Source organism: Talpa occidentalis, unplaced genomic scaffold, assembly GCF_014898055.3.
Source record: "Talpa occidentalis isolate TD23 unplaced genomic scaffold, MPIMG_talOcc4v2.1 talOcc4.30, whole genome shotgun sequence".
Lineage (NCBI taxonomy): Eukaryota > Metazoa > Chordata > Mammalia > Eulipotyphla > Talpidae > Talpa > Talpa occidentalis.
In genome coordinates this window covers 22,270-46,854 of record NW_023603185.1, presented here as the reverse complement: position 1 = coordinate 46,854, position 24,585 = coordinate 22,270, and the positions used below count along the sequence as shown (strand labels likewise).

Genomic DNA, 24,585 nt, shown 5'->3' with positions numbered 1-24,585 from the left:
GTTTCTCACACTTAAAACTCATCTCTTGTCTTCTCCCTCACATAGGATCCAAATGGTCCTGATTTTGTAAATTCTGTCCCTGTAGACCTGAAAGCTGACGAACTTTCCAGATGCTTGGTTACCTGGGAGCGAATGAGAGCACAGGTGTTGGCAGAGGCTGGGGGCCATTTCCCCAAAACGTGGTCGGTGAGAAGCACCACACAGCCTGGTGGGGGCTGTGGGTTGCAAAGGACAGTGGAGCCCCAGAGGCTCAGCCTGCCATGGCTGTGGCATAGCCAGAGGCACCCCAAACCCTTCCTTCCTGCTGGGAGCAGTGGACGAACTATGTATAAACCATCTGGTTAGGATTCAGCCTGCTGGGGAGCAAGCCGGGTAAGGGCCGCCGACAGCAGAGTCTGTGAGTGTGTGAGTCTGTGAGCGGTCTGCTGCCTGCAAACCACAGCCCAGGCGTGCCCTGTCTGTCGGTCACACTCGCCCTCTGAAAGCAGATCAGAGGCCTGGCAGCACTGTGGCTTGGCGCCGAAGGGTCCCATGTAACTCTGCTTGGGCAGAAAACTTGGTCCGAGGCTCCAAGGCCTCTGGGGGTCAGACTAAGTTCATCTTCTGTGGATATATTTTTAAAAATCCTGCCAACTATGCACAGTGATTTAAAGTGCGGGACCTGAAGTGACTGAGCGAGTTCTGGGTCTGACGTCTGGCTCTGCCCTTAAGAGGCATCTGCTCAGGTCAAAACCCCGCCACCTCCTGGAGTCCAGAGCAAAGCAAGCGGTGTCTGCAGGCAGCACCTGACACACAGGCAGCCTGCACCCGGCCCCAGGCTTTTGTTACCTGCGGCTTTCAGGGCGGTCCACAGCTCCTAGGAGGACATGGGGCCGGATTTGTCAGTGTTGAATCGACGGAAAAGGTTCTGGGGGAGGAGAGCAGAGGCATGGACGAGGAGGGCCCCGGGGAGGGGACGCCCGCCTGTGCAGTAGTGGGGGGTGGCCAGTGTGGAGGGCAGAGTCCTCACCAGGGCCCAAAGAGGGAAGGGCCGTGTTGGGCCCTGCAAAGGAGGTTGCTTCCTTCGGCTTTCCCTCGGGGTGGAAGCTCCGTGGTGCCTCCAGAAGTATCACAAGCCCTCCTGGAATTCATCATGATTTGTTCTCTTGTGCCTTTTCTGAAAATTAACCCTCTTGCCTGCAACACCATGATCTCTAAAAGCCCCTTCTGCTCTAGGTCTGTACAATCCCCTCGGGGCCAAGCCCGGCAGGGTTACGTACATCCACTTCTTCAGTTTGTCCCAGAACACTTTGAATTCATCAAACTCCAGCTTCCTGTTGCCGCTGGTCTGTGTCAGGAGTGAGTTAAGGAAGAAGCAGCAAGTATGTTTCAACCTGAGAATTCAGAGCCGGGCAGTGTGACGGGCATGGGTGACATGGATTCGGCCTTCTAGGGAGATGGTTCAATTATTAAACCAGGAATCTCTAAAGAAGGCACAAGGTAGGGGTCAGACAGGGAGTACACCTGAAGATGAAACCCCCATGCACCCCCCCACCCCCAACACACCCCTCTTCATTTCCTGGCATGGGACCCCAAAGTGGCAGTAAGATTCTCAAGTCCTTTTGGAAGTGAGGCGGAAAGTTAAATTGATTTCAGACCCTAAAGAGCACAAAAGAAAAACAAACTTATCTAAACTCTTCTCTTTGAGGCTGGTACTCACAGATGCAGCAAATGCAAACAACCTGGGCTGAGCTCCAGGGCCAGCTGGGAACTGAGATGCAGAGAGAGAAGGGGTCTCCAGGGGAGGAGGGCAGCACCAACGGAAATTCAAAACTGCAATTATCTGACGAGAAGCTTCTTCATTCATCATCATGAAGTGCCCTGTGATGAGCCAATAACCTTCAGCCAAGTCCATATTTCTTTGCCCCTCACTACTTTTCAGCTTTTTTTCATCTTGGGCCCTTGTGCCCTGAATTGCTTAGTACCCTTTGTCTCCCACAGGCTGGGGACATTAAAACTTCCAAATAATTGTCACTCAATGGTATAAAAAATTGGGCTTACAACCCTGTGACAATCAGTTCTATCTCATATTTGGGCCCCAAATCTCTGCCCCTGCTCTTGGTGGGAAGCAGGCCCAGAAGAAAGGCCTTGCTCATCATCCCTCAAGAAGGAGGAGCAGGTGGTGAGGTGAGGAGCAGGAGTAACTCCAGAATGAGGTGTTGTCCCCAGCCTGGTTACTAAAAGTTCCTCATCCTTGCTCTGGTCCTGAAGACAAACCCAGCTGAGACTGAGATGGAGAACTTTTGTAGGCATCACCAACCCTGAAATGACTTAAGGAAGAAGGAGTTGGGACCAATGTGGGGAATTCCATAGCCCCTACCCTGGATGAATGATGCCAACCTGATCACCTAATGTCCAAGAGCCAAGATAATAGGTAGTACATGCTCATCCTTGTGCCCCACAGCCCCTGCACCTTTAGAGGTCAGAGATGGCCTTTGAGAAAATAGCCCATCACCTCTTCAGGTCGCTGGCTCCTGATTAAACCTGATTTCCTTCCACCAGCTCTCGTCTCTCAAGCTTTGGTCTTCAAGTCGCACATAGCTGGACCCTGGCTCTGGTAACATCTTCAAAAAAAATCCCCCACAGAATCTGTGCCTCTGGATTCTGTTCTATTTCTAGTTCCAGGGGTCTCCCAGTCTTTGGCTACTGTTTGTGAAGACTAGCCTGCAGGTTATGGGTGCCATGTCCTAGGGAGGTCTGCAGACAAAAACATTTGCCATCTATTTTTGCCCACATATTTGGAAGGATATGTCCATTAGAAAAAGGATGTTTTTACAGGAAATCAGACTTAGCTTTTTAAAATGAATGTCCTTATCTGAAATCGCACATGAAAGCAATACTCATTTCAAATCCGATACAATTTTCCCAGCTGCTGAGAGTCCCACAGTGTGGTCAGATCTGTGGCTGGCTAGGGTGTTGACCCTGTCAGTCTCTTAGGATACTGAGGAGAGAAGAAGTTGACATGGCCCTTGGGGAGGAAAATTTATGAAATATGAATAATGCCTTAAAAATGGGAATATCCTTCCATCCATTTATTCTCTCTTTATGATGTCTTTTTTTTTTTTAATTAAACCTCCCCTTTCTTTTTTTTTTTTTTAAAGATTTTTATTTATACAAGAACTGGGGTACAGGCCAGATGCGCAGTAGGGTAAGAGGATTCACCAGAGATAGAGCGGGGAGCAGAACAGGCAGAAAGACCGAAACACACTGCTGAGGGGAGCAGCGGGCGAGACAGGAGAGGTCTGATGCGCCATGTGGGACCCTCACCGGCCGGCTGGGATCGAACCGCACTGCAGAGGCTGTGGCCAGCTTCACAGTGCGGCGCTCAACTGCCTGCGCCACCAGGGAGGTCCTCTCTTTACGATTTCTAAGCAAAGAATTGTAAATGAAGACTTTTATTATTAGGTTATTTATAATGGCAAAAATTAGAAGTTCTAGAAAGGACCAATGGAAGGGTCTGAACAATAAGTTGGGTTATGTTCCTGTGATGGAACATAACCTTTACGAATTTTTAAGCATGTTTAATGATCTGGGGAAAATGTTCATAAAAATTCATTCTACAGGGTCTGGCCCTTGCGGCTACACCGAGCGCGCCCAGCCTGCCCTCTCTGCAGCGCCGCGGCCCATGGGGAGAGTCTGCTGGGCGGGCCGGCATTAAACTGAAAAAAAGATGTCCCTGTATGACGTCCTGGGAGTGGAGACCAGTGACTCCAAAACAGAGGGCTGGTCCAAGAATTTCAAACATCTGCAATTTCAGCTCCAGGTGAAGAAGGCAGCTCTCACTCATGTAAAGAGCCAGAGGACAAAACAAAGTACAGTCCTTGCCCCCGTAATCGACCTGAAGAGAGGCGGCTCTTCAGATGACCGGCAGACTGTCGACACCCGCCACATGTAGCAGCCGGCCTCAAGGATCCTGCTCCCAGTGGGTTTTCTGCAGGAGAAGTTTTGATTCCCTTAGCTGATGAATATGATCCTATTTTTCCTAATGATTATGAGAAAGTAGTAAAGCACCAAAGAGAGGAACAGCAGAGACAGCAGGAGCTGGAAAGACAAAAAGAAATAGAAGAGAGAGAGAAGAGGCTTAAAGACAGACATGAAGCTAGCGGGTTTTCAAGGCAACCAGATCCAGATTCTGATGAAGATGAAGATTATGAACGAGAGGAGAAAAAGAAGTATGGGCGGAGCTGTCATCGCACCTCCAACTTGTCTTGTAGAGAAAGACAAAGAGTTACCCCAAGATTTTCCTTATGAAGAGTATTCAAGACCTCGTTCACAGTCTTCCAAAGCTGCTATCCCTCCCTCTGTATATGAGGAGCCAGACAGACCCAGATCTCCCACTGGGCGGGGGAACTCCTTCCTTGCCAACATGGGTGGCACGGTTGCATATAAAATCATGCAGAAGTAGGGCTTCCGGGAAGGCCAGGGTCTTGGGAAGCAGGAGCAAGGACTGAGCACAGTGTTATCAGTGGAAAAGACAAGTAAGTGAGGAGGCAAGACTATTGTGGGCGATGCCACGAAGAAAGATGCATCCAAGAAGTCAGATTCAAATCCTTTAACTGAAAAACTTAAGTGTCCTACTAAAGTGGCCCTACTAAGGAACATGGTTGGTGCAGGAGAGGTAGATGAAGACTTGGAAGTTGAAACCAAGGAAGAATGTGAAAAATATGGCAAAGTTGGAAAATGTGTGATATTTGAAATTCCTGGTGCCCCTGATGATGAAGCAGTACAAATATTTTTAGAATTTGAGAGAGTTGAATCAGCAATTAAAGCTGTTGTTGATCTGAATGGGAGGTATTTTGGTGGACAGGTGGTAAAAGCATGTTTCTACAATTTGGATAAATTCAGGGTCTTGGATTTGGCGCAACAAGTTTGATTTTAAGACCTAGAACATGAGTCACCTCCAAAGAACCTTAAATGAAATGCAAGCTGAGCAAAGAAGAAAAATCCAGCTTGCGTGGCTGTTGGGTACGGAGATTCTTGGAAAGACTTCTAAGATATATGTTGATTGATCCCTTTTTTATTTTGTGGTTTTTTAATATAGTATAAAAATCCTTTAAAAAAATATCTGTGTGCCTCTCCGGTGGTTTCTCTCTTTTTTTTTTTATCCCTTCTGAGTTGATTGCATTTTTGCTTGGAATTCATAATTCAGTGAAACAGCATTTCTTGCACTAGAAAACCTAGAAAATTTTGGAACTTGGGGTTGTATTAAGTTATCCTTTGCTTTTGTTTTTTTTTGATTCCTTTTAATAAAGCCTACAAGTTACTAAAAAAAATTCATTCTACAAAGCAGGGTTACAATTATTGGACAAATTTGAACATTCATACACTGCTAATGGAAATGTAAAAGAAATGCTTTGGAAAATGGTCAGGCAGTTCCTTAAAACATTAGCTATAAAATTACTTCTGAATTTGAGCAATTCTTTTAACTATATTCCCAAGAGAAATGAAAATACATGTCCACACAACAAACATGTCATATGAGTGAATATTATCCTGTATATTACATGCTACAACGTGAATGAACCTTGAAAATAACATGCTAAGTAAAAGAAGCCAGATACAAAAGAACCACATATTACACGATTTCTTTTATACGAAAAGTCCAGAACAGGCAAATCTATAGAGACAGAGCGTATACTAGTGGTTGCCAGGGGATGAACGAAGTGGAGAAGGGATGGCAAATGGGTGCAGGGTTTTGTTTCAGAGTGATGAAATGCTCTCAAAATTGATTATAGTGATGATTGCATAATTCTGTGAATAAGAGCAATAGATTTGTGTGCTTTAAATGGGTAAACTGTATGTATGTGAATTACACCTCAAAGCTGTGAGAGTAAAAGTGTCTGTCTCTTTATCTATCTATCTATCTACCTACCTAACTACCTCCCACCCATCCATCCATCCACACACAGAGATCAAACTGAACATATGATAAATGGACACTTGCTCGCAGACACACAAGTTTAACAAGAGTTATTTGTGGGTGCTGAGATTACTAGTGATTTTTATCTTTGTTATTATCTTTTCTGCATTTTAAAGAATTTCCTCCTGCAAACCTGCATCATTTTTGGAATCAGGAAAGAAGCCACAAAAGCTTTTCTTTTTTTTTTTTTTGGTGGGACCCTCGCCGACGGCTGGGAAATGAACCGGCACTGCAGAGGCTGCGGGCAGCCTACAGCCCAGCACTCAACAGCTGCGCCACCAGGGGAGGCCCCCACCAAAGCTATTTTTAAAGTCTGCCTGAACTCAGTCGTGGAGCAGGGAGCCTGTGTAGCAGAGCAGAACCAGGCTGGGTGCCTACATGTGTCCACTATTCCAGGGGAGCCCTGGGGATCCCTGAGGGGTGGTGGGTGGGAACACTGACTCTTTTGCAGCACAGCATCTAAAACATATTTGAGTTCTTCTGCTGACATCTCCATGTCCTATTGAAGTGGAGACAATTGCTTTTTGTGACTCAGTATCTTCTTACAGTTTCTTTCAATGATGAGCTTAATTTGACTTGAGAGCTAGTCCATCCCTCAGCACCCTGTTGCTCGCCCGCGTGCCCTGTACTGTTGGCCGCAGCCTGCTCACATCTCTGGGACCTTCCAGCCACCCAGGGAGGGAGGTAAGTCAGGCCAGCCCAAGCATGCTTCCCCCAGCCCTGAGCCCAAGCTCCCTAAATGGCTCCTGTGTCAGAGGCTCCTGTGTCCAAGCCTCTGTCACAGCAGAAGCACCGGGAGAGCTTCAAGAATGCCCATACGGGGGTTATCCCACTTTGATCAGGACAACCGGGAGTATGGTTCACTGATTATTTTTAAAAGCTCTGGGGATGAATTTCAGAACCATTGACCGAGATGGTCCAGTAAATCCCAATAAATCTCAGCACCAGCTGCGCTAGAAGCTTGAGAGAAATGTAGAGTCTTGGACCTAGGCTAATACTATTTCCAACTACCAACTGAGAGGTTTCAAGGGAACACGGCTAGAGCAGTATCAAGGACAAGGGAGCCTGGGCAGGACAGGGAAGACCCCCACTCCCTCTGGTCCCCAAACAGCCAGGGTCTCCAACAAGCAAGCTGAGCAGCTGAGAGGGTGTGAATGGGCAGGGAAAGGGCAGGCAGCAGGGCACAGACGCTCCAGATTGCCTGACCTGCAGCTGCCAAACCTTGCCACATCTTTGTGAACTGGCAAAATGCGGGCATGCATTGGTGACATCACAGGAACTGTCCTGACAACACCACCTTCAGCAGAGCAGATAGAGCAGGATGAAGGTGCCAATTTCTGGGCAGAGGTCAAAGGAATCCCCTCCTAAACCTTTCTGTAGTTCCCACACAAAGTTTCTGGGCCTGGCTGGGCTCCGCTGGGTGCGGTGGCCCCATCAGTGCAGTCTGGAGTGAGAGCTGTGAGGAGGAGGCCGTCCTCAGCCTTTCTCAAGAGAACAGGGCTGCTTTCTCCCCGCCAGCTCCTGCCTGCCTCTGGGTCCGTCTCTGGGAAGTGTCACCTCATCCTTGGAGGGGGAGGCCAGGCCACTCGGCCCTGCAGGACATCAAGGGAACGGGCAGCCCTCCTCACCAGTGATTTGTTCAAACAGGGCCCGGAACTGCTGCTCCTCCTCTGTCTCCCGAGCAGGGGAAGTTGGCTGCTGAGGCTAAAAATGAGCCAGAGGAACTTGCTTGGGAGCCACAAGAGAGAAATGGACATTTAGTTTCCCAAAGAAAAAGGAGGAAAGGCGAGCCCTGGGCAGGAGGTGGTGCCGCCCCCTGGGGAGAGGCCAGAACCTCCATGGCAGCCTCACATGCCTGTGCTGGGTGGTGCCCAGGACTGGCCACAGCAAGTAGCATTAGGAATGAGAGTTTCCTCTCCTTGTGAGGGCTCGTTAGAAGAAACGTCTGGAAGGACTTCCTGGGACTGGTCTTGACTCCCCACCTGACAGATGAGAGGACTTTTGGAAACCTGACTCCTGGCAGAGGCCTGGTCCAGCCAGGGCTGCCATCACCCCTCTCCTTCTTCCAGGGCATACTGCACCACCTTGACTAGAATTCCCTGCTTCATCATTGTCGCAGTAGGTGGTAAATCTTTATAGGCAGGATCTTTCTAGTACAGAGCACTGGGCCTGGTGCATGGCAAAAGGTCAGTAAAGGTTTTGGATGTTTTGTTTCAGGTCTGCTCATGAGCTGCATCCCAGAGAGGGCAGCAAGGAGAAGAAAGTCCTTCCTGAAAACTGGTCACTGCTCGAGATGGGGGTGTCAGATGTTCTGGTCACATCAGCATCTCCTGGAAGCCTTACAACCCTTGGACAAGAATAAAACCAGCCCCGACCTCTCTCCCAACAGACAACATCAGGGAGAACTGATGTGTTCCCCAAGCCCACAGTCAAAAATTCTGCCTGCTTCTCCTGTTTTTGTTTTATCAGTTGCTTTTCTGAAATTGCATACTTTTTAAAGAGATTCCATCCACCTAAAAACCATCAGTAACCTCTCAGGGAACAGAGGGGTGGGCAGTTCTGTTGGAAGAAAGGTCACTTTTGTTCTCCAAGAGGTTAGAATCAAGGTACTTCCTTGCATCGAGGTAACCATTCCTTGAACTTGGGAATTGTAAGTGATGTATGGTCTGAAGGAAATTTCCAGGACAGTCGCTGAATCCCACCCTCCACAGTAGCCCAAGAAGGATCACCTCAGGAAGGGCAATGTCTACATTTCCATCCATGTCCCTGTGGGCACAAAAACCATGTTGATAATCATAGATTCACTTCCCCATTAGACGCTGCAGAGCTACAGGGTTCAGAGGTGCTGGAAGGTTCTGTACCATAGAAGCCTTCCTCTTCTGTGACTGCATTTCACAGGGTGTGCAGCCTCCAGGCACGGACCTCCCTCTCCACTCGTCACTCAGACCTTGCTCAGCATGAAAGTTCGAGGAAGACCATGTGGTCATCACTCCAAGCAGAACTTGGCAATTCTGGATTGTGAAAGAAGACACTCAGCTCGTTGAGGGTTAATCATTCGTGGGAAACTTTTAAAAGCTTATAGAGCAAGTTGAGGTGGAACTAACAAGATCACTTTTCAAGCTGGATTCTTCACCCTTGGCCCTTCTCCCATCGATGTGACCCCCTGATCCCACTGGGAGGGTGAGTTTCTGTGCTCACAGGTGGAGGAATCAGGAGAACAGTGACAGCAGGTTTACTTTGCTGCCCACACATATAGGGGAACCCGCAGCACTTGGGAAGTAGTCAGATTAGAGGAGGAGGAGGCTTCAGCTGTCAAATATGAAAATATCTAGAAGAATTCCTTTTTTAAAAAAAAAAAAAAAAAAGATTTATTTATTTATTTATTTATTTATTTATTTATACAAGCACTGGGTACAGTCAGAAGGGCGGGAGGGTGAGAGAATTCAGCAGAGTCAGAACAGGGAGAAACAGCCTTATAGAGGGATGACACTGTTGAGAAGAGCCATGTGGGATCCTCGTCCGCTGCTGCTGCGCCACCAGGGGAGGCCCTGGAAGAATACAGTTTTACAGATTAAATCCTGAAGCATTTCCAAAGACAAATTATTGAAAATTCAAGGGGAAAATAATAATCAAACATTAAGATAAAACGAGGATAGTCCCCCTTTACCTCCTCACCCCCTGGGTCTCCACAACATAACCCTTTCAGAGCTTTTTATTATAGTTTAGGAGTCTCCAGTGAGGATGAAGCCAAGGGAAATTGAGCTGAAGGTGGCTTTTCTGTGACTGAGCTACTTGTGTCTGTTACTGATACTTGTGGTATCACAGCAGATGGTACATGTGTATGATATTCACTATCACAGCAGATTACATGCTGCATCTTTTATGTTCAATATCACCTTCTATTGTTCACTATTGTACATGCACTGAGAATGGAGTTACCTTTGACCTCACCCCCCTAACGGACAGAGAACATGAAGGGTAAAAGATGGGCTCAGCCACAGGAGTTGCCGATCTGCACGGATCTCGCATAGGGTCTTTTGTGTGAATGGATACTGGTCAACTCATCCTCAGTGTGTATCAGTATCTGAGAGAAGACTGGAGAAAGACTTTGCAGCAGAGTTTTCCAAATCAAAGATTGCATTGCTTCTCTGTTGCTGACGAGAAAGAACCATGGCTTCTGCAAGTCCAGTCAGCAGCAATCACCAGGCATACAGGCTTAGGGAATCCCCAGTGAGACAGAAGTTAAGAGCTTTTGTCTGATGACCCTTAGGAGTTCTTGCTGAGCAGTTCAGTGAATGAGGGATGGGGAGCTGGCCGCCCTCCCATACCAGTAAAGTGAAACAGCCTGAGGGAGAAGTCAACAGAGCAAAGAGGGCAGAACAGACTATCACAAGCATGTCACTGATCGATCTGTGCTTGAAGCCCACTCTGCTCTTCTGCACTTGTCAGTTATGTAGGACAATAAATTTTTTTTATTTTTTTTTTTTTGAAGATTTATTTATTTATGCCTACAAGAATTGGGGTACAGGTCAGAGGTGTGGGGGTAGGAGGATTCACCAGAGACAAAACGGGGAATAGAACACATAGACTGACTGTAGTACACTGCTGAGGGGAGCAGCAGGCAAGACAGGGGAGGTCTGCTGCGCCATATGTGGGTCACCTCCCTGGCCAAGGGTCGAGCTCGTGCTGTAGAGGCTGCAGATAGCCTCATAGTGATGAGACTTAACTCCTTATGCCACCAGGGAGGCCCTATTCTTTTCATTTCTAAACTAGTGTGAGTGTGTTTTCTATAACTTGTCAGGGAAGATAACCCAAGTGGTAAATCAAAGGAGGTTCTTTGAGCAATTCTTATCCAAGGTCCTACCAAACCTTTGCCATCCTCTTTTCCCAATCATCACTGAAATGCTTCTGTCCTGCTCCATGTTTTGGGCCTTCTCTAGGGTCCTGGGCCTGATCTATTGTTGTCCTGGTTTGGACTCAACACTTGGGGATGACAAAGGGCAGGGACATTACCAACTCAGGGATTCGCGGGAGCCTCCAGTTGTGGAGCCCGGCACCCAGCTTCCTTGGTGGACCGTCACTTACCACTTGCGGAGGGCTTCCTCCTCTAGGGCATCAGGAGTGAGGCAGCAGATCTCAACTTGGTCAAAATGGGCCTTGAAGTCCGCAGATGCCATCCTGCAGCCAAGTGGAGAGAGACATGCTCTGGAGGGATGACATTGCATGACCTACTCATTCATTCAATCATCCAACAGTTATTGAGCACTTGCTTCTGTCCTGGAGGATTGGAGAGAAATCAGGCCTGGGAGAAGAAGATAGACTCCCTCCCAAAAAAAGTAAAAAAAGGTTAAGAAAGATAAAAAGGAAGAAAAGCTTAAAATATCGTTTGATATATGTATAAGCACTACAAAGGAAAACAAAGTAGGGTGAAGGGGGAGCGTGCAATGTAGGGGATATTTTAGATAAACAGCTAAGGGAGTCTGACTGTTCAGGTGGAGACCTGGAGTGTAGGGGTTGGGACATAATGACTTTTTGGCAGTCCAGGTAGTTGGAGAACAAGATCTTAAGACGGCTAAGTCAGTAAAGGATGATGTTCAAAGCCAGGGTGGTCATCATAAGGCTTTCAGCTTTCACTCTGATTAGATGGAGAAACATTAGGACATGCTAACATGACCCATAACCCTTGACCCATGAGAAAGGGCACAGATAGAAGTGGAGTCACCAGCTAAGAAGTGCGTGCTGCTGTCCAGGTGACAGATGAGGGTGGGTCAGTCCAGGCTGGTAGGACGGGAGGTGGTGAGCAGTGATCAGGTTTAAGACATATTTTGAAGGTTGAGCCTATAGGACTGGCTGGAGGATTAAATGTGAGGAAAAGAGCGAAAAGAAGAAGATATGTGGTTTGAATAGTTGGATGGATAAAGACGGAGTGGACTGTGTTGTAGCAAGTTTGTGAGAGAAGGATTTGAGGTTTAGGCATGTGATCCTGTGATGTGCTAGTGAGTAGATATTCACAGGGAGATACTGAGTAGATCCCTGAATATATGGATCTGGAATTCCAAGGAAAGGAACTGCAGATATAAACTTGGGAGTATTGAAACCATGGGTGATTCCCAGAATAGTTGTGCATGTTTGACAATCTCTTGAACCTGCTCTTAGGAAGACAACATTGTCTGTCACTTTTCTATGAGTCCTATGACACAAACGTGTGCAGAAGAAATTGATCTTAAGCCATATTCCAACTGATCAGAACCAAGAGACTACTGACACAAAACCAAGAAAACAGGAAAAAAGAAGAGATTAGATCACATCCAGAAGCAAGACTGATCACATCCAGATCAACACAAGAATCTGGAAACCTTTTTATATATAGATCCATTTGTAAGTATTTGATCAGCCTTATTCAAGGCCATAAACTTTACATTCCTAACATTTATTTCCTTTCTACCTCCATTTCTATAAAATCATTTCTAGTTTCCAGATTTGAGCCTTGCCTCCCATCTCCTTGTAGGTTGACCTCACAATAAAAAAACACACTTTCTTCCCCAAACTGGTGCTGTAGTGGTTGATTTTGATGAGTGACAGGAAGTGAGCCTATTGCTGGTTTCAGTATCAGTGTAAAGACAGTGTGATATTTTAATTTATAAGAAATATTTTTTTCATTCAGGTGACCAAAATACATTTCTCATATATTTGGTCTTCATCCACAGTTCCTGACAAATGGCTTGCTGCCTGCATGCAAATTCACTGGGCTGCAGATTCAAATGCAAACTTGGGTGATGGATGGTTCAGTGGAGGAAGGCTGGGTGAGAGCTGGGAGGATGAGCCTTCTGTTTCCTGGATCACATGGATTCCCTTGACATTCTAAACAAGTCTGGGAATGGGGAGAGTTCCCAACACGTGACATATTAAATCCTTTGCCAACCTGGGTGGATATAAGGGTTTTGAGACAGGAGTATGTGATTTACTGAAATGTACGATAAAATGATAGGAAGAAATGGGTTGTACTTTACACCCAAAGGCCATGGGGGCTTGTCACACCTGTTTTGCAGTTAGTACAGAAATAAAGAGGTAAGAACTGTACCAGAATTCTCCATTGCCCAGAGAAGTGTGACACAGGTCGGCAGAGAAGACAGCAAGATACCGAGCTCTCCAGAGCTCTAGGTTCTTTAGCTCAGCGTGTTCCACAGAATGCCACTCAGAAGAACTAGGAGGAAACCAAATCAGCATGTTGGTCACGAGCAGTACTGGCCTTGGGTCGGGGGAGCACCCTTTCCTAGGAGCCAGGGTGTGCAGTTGTGAAAGGAATAGATCCTGGTCAGTGACTATACCATGGACCCCAGAAATGTGCCAGAGGCTTTGAGATTGGTCAGAAAGTACATTTCCAAGCACAGCCAATGGAAGAAGGTGCTTCTCATGAGACCACCACAGGCAGGGAAACTCACTTGACCTCTGTTCTTTGTCAGCTGACACTTTGAAAAGTCATAATCATAACTTGTTTGACAAGCTTGTTTGACATTGATCTACCAAGTACTTTCTTTCTGCGACCTCCCTAGGAAGCTGGATCGTGTTCTGCCAGGGGGCCTTGCCTGGCCTCAGGTGAGAAGCTACCTACTGCCCTCCAAATTCGGAATTACACCTCTAAGGCCACTGCTTCTTTGGGACATTCTCCTCCCTCCAACACACACACACACACACACACACACACACACACACACACACTCACCCCTGTCTCCAGAAGCAGTTCACCCTTGAACAACTTGGGGTGATCAACCTCCTGTGCAGTAGAAAATCCAAATGGAACTTATTCTCAGTCCTCCTTATCCTGAGGGTTCTGCATCTGAGGATTCAGCCAACCATCACGCAAGGTTGGTTGAATCAGTTGCTGCAGAACCTGCTGAGAGGTAACAGATCTGAGTATAATGAACGTGTACAGTTAAACCTGTGCTGTTGAAGGATCAAGTGCAGTTCAAATTGCGCTGCCACCACCTCAGCACTCTCATGGGGGGAACCATTTCCCCACACCCCTTGAGTCCTGACTCCTGGGGGAGGGCTCAGAAGAGCCAAGTGAACCCAGAGCCTCTCTCCAGGTTGCCCCTGGCAGGGTCTGAGAACAGAACTAAGAGCCTTGATTTTTCCTTTGGGCCATTTTCTTCCAATGGCTCACACCCACATAATGGGTCCAAAGGCTAATCTGAGCTTTCCAGCCTCCCTCTGGCACCAGGCAGAATCAGGATCTGGGATCAGGGTGGGGACAGACCCTCCCATCCCACCAAGGCTGCCTGGAGGCAGGCAGTCCCCAGCTGTGTTCCAGGAAAAACCCACTTCTCCCTCTTCACCCTGTTTCTCAGGGAAAGGAAACAGTAGCCTTTGTCCTTTTAGAGACTCTGTCCCCTGAGTTAAGGGACTCTATCAATCTTAGGAGCTAAAAGCAGTCTCATTCCTCTTGATTTCGTGATTTCTCTTCCTTCTCTTTCCGCCAGGAGAGGAAGGCCGAGTTCATGCCTGCTTTGACGTGGGTCTGGTGTGAATCAGTCTCTGCCAAAGTCCCTGGGTTCTGAGGCGGTGGAAGGCAGGAGAGGGTGGGGATGGCAGGAGGGAGCAGTGATGGGGGACACTTCAGTGTCAGTCTTGTGCCCTCAAGCTGGAGTCTGGTTAATAAAGCCACAGACACACAGATGACTGGCACCCCCTGGTGACTTGTCTGAGCTGAGGCCAAACATGGACTTGGCTTTAATCAAGTTCTAGATTTGTACAGACTCCTTAGAGTCCCAGGAGCTGCAGGTGGGCAGAGAGGCCAGCAAGAGCCCAAGCTGGCCAGAGCTCTGGGTGAGGAAGGAGAGAGGGAGGCGGTAGAGACAGGTCAGGGTGCATCCTGCCTGGGCACACCTGCTCCCTCCCATCATCCCAGTCACAGGGGCCACCTCTCAAGGGACATGGAGGGGACACAGGCCTGAAAGGAAGACCTTTCCTATAATTGGAGCCCAATAAATAATGCTGGTCATCAGAGCAGTCGTAGTGGCTGAATTTCCTATTCCACTTTGTCTGCCTCTCCTGGGCCACTGGGCTTCTGGCCAATGGCCAGAGAATCCTGTACATACCTGCTGGCAGCACTCAGGGATTCTCATGCCCAAAATACTCATTGCCACCACACACACGTACAGACACACACACACACACACACACACTTCACTGGGCCACTCATATGGGGAGATAAAGACCCACGATACATGGGGATGTGAACTATCTGCATGGGAGGCAGCAAAATCACCGACAGGAAAACAATCCCAGGGAAGACAAAAGGCCACTCTAAGAGTCTTCCCTGAGAGTCAAGTTTGACTGCAAGGCGGGCCCCAGGGGATGAGGGGAAAGAGGTGAGGTCATCCAGAAGCCAGGGGAGCACATTAGACAAACTTCTCTTCCTTCCCAGGACATCCCAGCCACCCTTGGCCCACTGGACCCCATGAATAGCATTAAGGTGGGCACCAGCCAGAGAGACGCGGTGGGGACCCACCTGTAGCTCCAGGGCCCTTTCCACTCACTCTCGCCCCAAGGGTCCCGGACTCTGATCAGCTCAGTTTTCTGGCCTCGGAAGTTTACCTGGAAGGCAAAGGCAGCAGGGGAATGTGAAAGGATCAGTTCATGTGTGAGTTCCGGAGTGGATCCTCTCAGCCGGGGCTGGCTTTACCGGAAGCCTCTTGACTTCCATACATTAAAAACATGTCAAAACTCATCCATTCTTAACTTGCCCTCGGAATTGTCCTGCTAAACATAGTGGCTAATGTGATATTAATCTTCAAATGAATGAGTGACTTGCTAGACTGCAATTTCCCTAGAGGCTTGTTTATCTGGGGAGCCTCAGAATCCACAGAGAAAGGTGAAGAGTAATTCTCAGAAGTGCTCAGTGAGCTACTACTGACTTTCCTTCATCCATAGCCTCTTACTCACAGCTGAACGACAAGCATAGAAACACATGTTGGGAATTTAAACAGCAACAATAAATAAAAACCACGTCTAAGTCTTACAAAGCCAATAGTCTCCCATTTGGGGTGTCATCTGTGGATCTCTGCTGTCCACATCAATAGCCCGGAGTCAGTAAAGAAAGCCCAGCCAGCCGTCCTTACTCTGCTCTGGGGCAGGAACTGCACAGCACAAAAGAGCTTTGGAGAAAGAGAAAATAAGACTTCTGCTCCTCAACTAGCCAGAAATTTGAGCTCTCAGAGCAGTTTCCCCTGATATAAGTATGTATGAGTATGTGTATATACACATAGGTATACATGTGTATACACACACAGGTATGTATGTATATACACACATACATCACACTACACATGACAAAACAATATCAGTGTGAACGAACTGAGTTGCTCCACTTTCTTGGATTTTATTCTATCAGAGAGTTCCACGTTCAGATTCAACCAACCCTGGATGTTGCTTTGTTGGTTGAATGTTGAATTTGGAGAACCTACTATAAGGGACTTAGGCATCTGTGGATTTTGGTGTCCATAGGGGTGGAGGGTTGCCCTAAAACCAATACCCCACAGACACTAAAGGACAATTGCAGTTAAGCTTTTGAGGAGTCAACAGTTATGTGCAGCTAGTGCCCCTGCATCAAGGGTCCACAGTGTTTCTATATCTGTACCAATCTCCATGTATCCATCTATCTCTACCTAACATCCATCCATCCATCCAGCTACCCAGCCACCCACCCATCCTATTGAGTCTTTTCTCTGGAGAATGCTATTACAGAATTGATGTGGAATTAGAGAAGAAAAGAAAAACAAAGACCAGGTTCTCCTATCTGCTGCACAAGTTGGGAACTATAATGGAAACTCATGTTGCTTTCTTCCCAGTTTTGCTGTTTTGAATGCTGGCTGCCTCCTCAGGATGACACATTCTCTGAAGTCTGAAAGCACAGTTTCAGCTTTAATGCACTAAGGAAGAGGACGAGCATGGTCACTACAGTCCCTGCACCCTCCAGCTGGACTGCACGTCACTTACCTGATCAATTCCCGTCACAGTGTAGGAATGATTCTCATTGAGTCCAAAAAGTGTCCACGCTTCGGACTCTGCACTACTGATGGCCTAAAACATGAAAATAGCACTGTTGGGCCCATCGTGTAAGTCACTCCCCTATCAGGCCAGACCCTGCTCTGCCTGGCCCAGCCTCTTTGCTCCCCAGGAGGAAGGGACACACAAAATGTTCCACAGGAGACCCCTGAGTGACAATGAGCCATTCCCAGACTCTCCCCAGGATGAGAAGCCCCTCGTTCCCAACAAAGAGTTGACTTTTTCCCAAACAGAACTGTCTGATCATCCCCTCATGGGGGTGCACAGTCACATGCACGAGGAGACACTGTGTTACACTCAGCTCCGGGTCACCAGCTTGAAAACCCCAGGAGATGGGTCATTTAGTAGCAAAGAACAAATTCCCAAGGTGAACTCAAGAGGAAACAGAAAACTTGGATAAGTTTCACAACTAGACAAAACTAGTGTGTGTGTACATAAAGAAAGTAGAAAAAATACTCTTAAGTATCTAATGATATATTTTTCATGATATGTGACATAAACAAAGATTCTAGAAAACAGTAGGGTTTCATCTCATGAAATCAAACCCAGTCCTGCGTTCCTGAGTGTGTGTGGTTGTCTGTATGAGCAAGGGCAGAGCTTGCTGGGGTAGAGAAGGGGACAGAGATTTGTCAGGATTGTTCTACCTGACACAGCAATGGTGTCTGAGCTTCATAATTTAAAAGACATTATATAGAAACTTCTGCTTTGATTAAAATATACAAACACCGATACTCCCCAGTCCTGGAAGTGCCAGACCTGCTGTGTGTGCTCAGGGCACCTGCTCATGCCTCTGACTCTGGCAGAGAGCTTGGAAGGGAGAGGCAGGTGAGCGACTTACCTCGGTGGTGCAGACCACCAGAGAGCCCCGCTTCAAGGTCTTCTCTAGAATCTCACAGTAGTTCTCTGGAGCCTTTTTGATTGTGAAGGTCTTGGCTACACCCCCAGTTAAGTGCTCCATGGCCTCGATGATGCTGCCCCCATCCAGTGCCTTGTAGCTCCTCCCTTTGAACCTGTGAAGCCAGGAAGTTTGGAAACGGCTGCAGGGATGAGGAGGGCCACTAGGTGGCGCCCCCAGCCAGAGGTTTTTCTAACTGAATCAGAAACCTCCCAAGGCTTGCCCTGGCTGGGTGGCATGGAAGGAAGATGGGAAGTAGGTTGTGGGGTCTGCTTGATGCTCTGAAGACACAAGAAATCTCTCTGTGAGATAGGAGCCTGGTGTGGGTCACTCTGACGGCGAGTTCAAGTGCCAGACCCACCTCTTACAAGCTGAGTGTTCCCTGTGTGAACCTGCTCATGATTCAGTTTCATGATATGCAAAGTGGGGGCACAGTTGTCCTCTCCCCTCTAGGGCTGCTGTGATGTGTAAATAAGTCTCTCTCTCTCTTCATAGGACCTGACCAAGAAAGAATGAGTCGTGTAGACAGAGAGTTAAGGAACTTTTCCTGCCTGGTCTCGGGTATTCCCAGTCACACATGCACATGTAACATGTCTGTACATGTACACACACACATACCTGCACACAGAATGTGCATGTAGACACACACTTTATGGATGTATAATCTGCTTGAGTTATAAAATAAACTTTGTATGTGTGTAGCAATGTTCACTATTGTTTTCATTTGCAGTTTCTTTTCTTTTAAAAGATTTATTTATTTATACATACAAGAGCTGGGGTACAGGCCAGAGATGTGGGGGTGTGAGAGGATTCTCCAGAGACAGAGTGGGGAACAGAACAGGAAGTCTGACTGAAATACACTGCTGAGGGGAGCAGCGGTGAGTCAGGAGAGGTCTGCTGCGCCATGTGTGTCCCTCTGGCAGGCCAGGTATCGAACTCATTCTGCAGAGGCTGCAGATTGCTTCATAGTGCTGTGCTTAATTCCTTGCACCACCAGGGAGGCCCCCATTTACAGTTTCTTAATGACAAATGATGTTGAACATCTTTCTATGAGCTAATTTGCCTTTTTTTTTGGAACCTATTCTGTACTCTTCTCCCTGAGGCAAAGGTTTCAAATCCTACCAACTGACTCAAGCCTTTTGCACAGGTTGGGGTGGGGGGAGGTGAGGGGTTCCCTCTTCTGAGCTCCTGGAGAGTGAAACCACAACAAACTCATCCCCAAGCAGAGAAGCTGACCCTAGAGAGGAGGGTCCCTGATGGTAGGACTCGTTGAAGGACTGGGTTGCCCCGACCAGGCCTGGAAAGCATCCCCTTTGCTCACCCCAAGCCTGTCAGTGGCACCGAGGGTGTTTATGAGACCAGGTGGGCAGGTGGGCAAAGGACCATCTTTGGTTCTTTCATGGTTTAATCCCATCCTGCTGATTTCAGGATTAATTGAGCCTCAGTTTACCTTCACTTTATTTGGCCACTTATACACCCACTTGGAGGTAGAAGCATGGCCTTCCTCCCTGCTTCCTGTCCCTAAGGACGGATTTCCACAGCTTGAAGATCCAGGTTGAGTCCAAGGGGATCCCGTGGGAGCTCTGCTATCATGGCTGCTGCTGACTAGCTGGTGGGCTAGAGAGTGGCATTGCCAGAGGAACTTCAGCCACTAGGGTGATTAGAAATGACTGTCGAGATTCTACTTAGCCGGGGTTCCTAGGTTAGTGACATCCAGAGACAGAAAGTAGCAGGGTGGTGGCCGGGGGCTGGGGGGACGCGGAGGGGGTGTAGTGTTGAATGGTGCAGAGTTTGAGTCTGGCAGGATGAAGCTGTGTGGGTGATGGTTGCCTAACAATGTGAATGAACTTAATGCCGCTGAAATATACACTTAAAAATGGTTTAAAAAGTCAATTTATAATTTAAAAATTTGAAAGGAGAATTCCAAAGTGGGAAAGTGACATCTCAGTCTCGGCTGGCCAGGAGCCCTGAGGCTTCTACCCTGGCTGTGCTGGCGGGGACGTCGCCCAGAAACATCCCTGCACTCTGGCTGCTGCCAAAGGCAGGATCCACATGCAGGGGCGGAAAGGGATGCGCGTCGCCATGTGTCTGAGGATGGGCACAGCTAGACCCCGACAGCAAGCTGCCCCAGCCACTCCTCTTCCACCTCAGCCCTGACTGGGCCCAGGCAGGTGGCCCTGCCGCCCCACACGTGCCATCCCAGAGCCTCAGTGTCCCTCTCCACGGCTGTCCCCTGAAAAGGACCCAGGAGGGAGACTGGCCTCCCTGGGGCAGGGGCCTGCCCGCGCTGGGCGACACTCACTTGGCATAGGCTTTCTCCAGCAGGGCGCCCCAGAACTCGTTGTTGTCAGTTGAGCGGAGGTAGATCAAGCTGTCACTGGAGGTGGGCAGCCGGTCATCAATCACCACGTCTACCCACTCGCTGTGTTGCCAGAACTGTCACCCGGGGCAGAGACAGATTGCAGGGTTGAGTCTCATAGGAGGTCCAGCCCCCCTTTGTCCACGTTATCACTTGGCTTTTTCTCCCTCAGATCTGGAGGAAACTCTCACGTGGGTTCTGCGATGGGCTCAGCTGTGCTTTGTCCGTGGAGCCACGTGCAGAGCATCCCACCCGCCCCTGACATGGGCTCGAAGACCCAGGGTGGCCCCCTCAGAGCCGGGGTGGACACTCCAGGGCTCTCCGACCAGTTCTCTCTCAAGAGGAAAAGGCACCCCTGATGACCAGCAGCTGCAGAAACACCTGACATCACACTGCACCCCAATGAGGTAAGTACACTTACCCGGAAATGGAAGATCCCAGCATAACCAGAGTCAAAGTTTTGGCCCTGGGGGACCACTCTGGCCAGCGCTTTCTTGTTGAGCGTCAGGGAGGCAAAGACGGCTAACAGCCAGCAGTCACCTGTAAGTGAAACGTCATCAATCGCAGGTCTTACTGCTAATTTGTGGTAAACAGGACAACTCCATAGCCAAGGGAGATGTGGGGCATTCCAGATGGGACCACGTTTTTTTCTGTATCTTAAAATCGGGGAAGGTTACCAGCAAATCTCCCCACTCTGCCTCCCTTCCCAGCTCTCCTGCCCACTTAGCACAGACAACTCTTGTCTTGGCAGTGGTATAGGTCATGCCCACGTGGGAGTCACTGTGCTCTATGCACGTCAGCTCCGTGGAAGGCCAGGAGGCCAGGGCTGTGAGAGTTAGTGTCAGCGGGCCAGGGTGAGTGACGTCTCATCCTGCTTGGCCTGTGGCACTTGGGGTGAGCTCGGAGGGAGCACTTTGCAGGGGCTCATGCCTCCCCAGGTTAGACTTAGCTTTGTTGCAGGTAATAATAGCTCCATGGGCATCATCTGCTTTCACTGATCTTGCATTTTCAAGATATGTAGACTGATCTGCTGGTTTCCCCAGCTATAACCTTCAAGTTAGCCCCCATTCAGAGGAAAACACAAAAGTGAGTGTGAACATCAAGCAGTGTTTTAAGCTTACACTGTACAGACTCCCACATGCGTTCATGTGCTCATAGTGAGCATGGGGCGGGCTCCTCATCTGTACCTATCAGAGCTCTAGCTGCTGCCTGTGAAAGATGTCTGAGCAGACAATGTGAATTACCCATTTAACCAACAGGACCTCCCCATTCTACCCCAAATCTATTTGCTTGCAGTCGATAATACCACTTGAATTCATTGGAACTCAAGTGTGGCTTCCTGGGAGCTGACATTTCCGGAAAGTTCTTTGTACCACTGGACTTGGGACACTGTCACACAACCCTTTTTTGCGGGAGACTATTTCAACAGAAATGTGCTCAGCTTTTGAGGAGAGAGATTCAGATGCTATTTACACAATTCAAAATAAGGGAAAAACCCCCAGAAGAGATGAAAATTACTGATCACTGTTGAGTCTGTGCCAATGGATAGGTTTGGCCACCTCAAGCACGATGCTGGGTGAAGGTGCCTGCAAAGTTCAGTTTGTCGGGTGAAAGCATGCAGGTGGCCACTGATAGGGAGGGGCAACGATGGTGCTGGTGATAGTCAAGTGCTTATTTGAGGGGCTGGTTCACAGCTGTCCATTTTATTGTTATCCTTTATTCACAGGTTGTTTTTTTGCATAAAAGTGGGGTATAGGCCAGATGTGGAGTGGTGAGAGGATTCACCTGAGACAGAGTGGGGAGCAAAACAGGTGGACTTACTGAAATACACTGCTAAGGGCAGCAGCGTGCTAGACAGGCGAGGTCTGCTGCACCATTTGTGGGTTAGCTCCCAGGCTGGGGCTCGAACTCAGACCATAGCAGTAACAGCACTGAGACTCAACCCCTAAGCCACCAGGGAGGCCATCTTTCATTCATAAGTTATTTTTTTTAAATATTTATTTATTTATTTATACAAGCACTGGGTATAGTCAGAAGCGCGGGAGGGTGAGAGAATTCACCAGAGCCAGAGCAGGGAACAGAATAGGCAGACTGACATAATACACTGCAGAGGGGAGCAGCGGATGGCAGGAGAGGTCTGTTGCGCCATGTGGGACCCTTGCCCAGTAGCAGGGGATCGAACTGGTGGTGCAGAGGCTGTGGGCAGCTTGCAGCCCAGCGCTGAACCACTGTGCCACCAGGGGAGGCCCCTCATTCATGTGTTATATACAGTATTCAGATGTAGAAAAAGTGCCACAAAATAGTATTTGTCATCAACTATCAACAAAAGTTGTAATTTCAAAATAGTTTTATACCAAAGTGACAAATTAAAACTTTAAAAAACAAAGGAGTCCCATCAACGATTTTCCAGTGAAAGATAATCCCTAGTGAAAGAGAATCACCAGGGGGATGTGTGGAGGAGTGGGTGAGGGGAGGTAGAGGAAGAATGGGGATGACAACTGAGAGGGGGATGTTGAAGAGAACAGGGAGAACCTCTTAGGGGGGCTACACCTCAGAAAAGGAAGACCAACCTTAACACTTTCTTTTTTTTAAAGCCAAGGTTATATTTAGAATGTATAATTCCATGTATCCACCATGTCTGTGTCTCTATGTCTATCATCTACCTACCTACCTGTCCATTGTCTGTTTATCTTCTGTCATGATGCATGTGTCTGTCTGTCTGTCTGTCTGTCTGTGCATCAACCATCTATCATCATTCTAGGTGTGACTTTTGAGTTCTGGGAGGGAAACTCAGCCACTTGTCGTGAAGCTCCCGGTATGTCCCACTTCATCCGTCAGACCACAGTGGTGACCTCAGCTGTGGGGAACTCAGTGTCTGCTCCCGCTCACAGTAGTTTGCTCTCTTTGGTTCATTCCTCTGGGGCTGAGGTGGTACTTAATGCATGAACCCAGAGGCAGTGTGGCAAAGTGGTTAAGAGGAATTTGGGGTCCTGACTCTGCATATCTATCATGTCTGTGACTTTGGATAATTTACTTTGCCTCCCTCAACTTGGGTTTCTCTGTAGAATTGGGAGCGTGGTTGGGAAGACCAAGTGAGGCAATGAGTGCTGAGGGGAGGCCTAGCAGGCGACCGAGCTAATGTTCTGATGGAGCCAGCAGCCAGGCAGCACCTCTGGGTCTCTCTGTTCTCTGAAAACCGGTGGGGAGCAGAGCGCCAGGGATGTGAGTCCTCTGGCTCCCATTCAGCAGAGCAGGTGGCCACTGGGGAGGAGGGGGAAGCAGAAGATGGGAGCAGTCATGTTCCCCATCCCTGTGCAGGGAGTGGCTGGGGACCTGTGCTGCTTGAGCCTTGGCGGCAGATCAGACCCCCAGGAGCATCTGTCCAACCACCAGCTCTCCGTGCACGACCCTCTCACTTACCAAGCTCCCCTTGGCAGATGTCAGTCCTGGTGGCCCCTTCGAGAATGAATTCTGGGTTTTTCACTATTTCCTGGAAGAATGAGGGCATCGTCCGTGAGGCCTGGCCCTCCCGCCCCTTCCTGACGGGCTCTCCTTTCTTGCAGCAAAACACTTCATTCCTGTTGCATTATGTTTTCCCCATGGAGGGACAAGCAAAGGGACAGCCCAGCCTCGTGGTGGGATGCGCCAGTCACATCACTTGGCCCTCCATCCCCTCTGCCTACATGCCCGTCAGTGTAGGAGCCTCTTCTCTACTTGGGGAACTTGGTCTCACACTCAGGGGCCCTCCCTAAAAGGCTTTCATCCCCCCAACTCATCCTGAATAGCCTTGACCTCCACTCCCTGACTACCAAGACACTGTCAGACTCGAGTCCTGACCTCCATGGGAGTGAGACTGCTGGGGGCTGGATGCAGCAGATGCCCTGGAGACCCCCTTAGAGCACCCCCAGCCCTGCCAGCTGTTATGTGCTCCCTGCATCATTCCAGCCATCACTCTGCATGGCCTCCCCTGGGAAGCCGGCCTGGATTGGGTTTGTGCTCTGCCTCCCATCCTGCTCCCTCCTCTCCTGCTGCCCTCTCCCAGATCCTTGGATCCTCCTTGCAAGCCCCCTGCCTGCCACCACCCTTTCTGGCTGCACTCACCCCTGGCCGTTTCCACATGATGGGGCTCTTGGGCTCCTCAGGCTCCTTGCTGCCATAGAGAGAGGAGCTGTTGGCAGGGAAGTCTGGGTCCTCAAACAGCGTGCCCTTCCGCAGGCACTCCTGCCTCAACTGCTCGAAGCTCTGGCCTGAGGAATGGATGATGCGAGCGTCCTTGGGAGCTGGGGCTTGGGAGAGGTTAGGCAT

General features: G+C 48.7%; 1 protein-coding gene and 1 pseudogene across 1 annotated transcript; one reads left to right on the top strand and one right to left on the bottom strand.

Moving 5' to 3' along the window:
* Positions 1-18: 18 nt before the first annotated feature.
* LOC119256517 (calpain-9-like) lies at positions 19-24,585 on the bottom strand. Its single transcript, XM_037524333.1, is given in 15 exon segments — positions 19-122; positions 829-907; positions 1,256-1,325; positions 2,788-2,854; positions 6,401-6,460; positions 7,585-7,663; positions 8,689-8,725; positions 10,973-11,137; positions 15,471-15,556; positions 16,958-17,041; positions 17,865-18,036; positions 20,224-20,357; positions 20,702-20,820; positions 23,701-23,770; positions 24,382-24,585. Coding segments are annotated over 15 exon segments (1,530 nt in total).
* Positions 3,710-4,919, top strand: LOC119256516 (splicing factor 45-like; annotated as a pseudogene).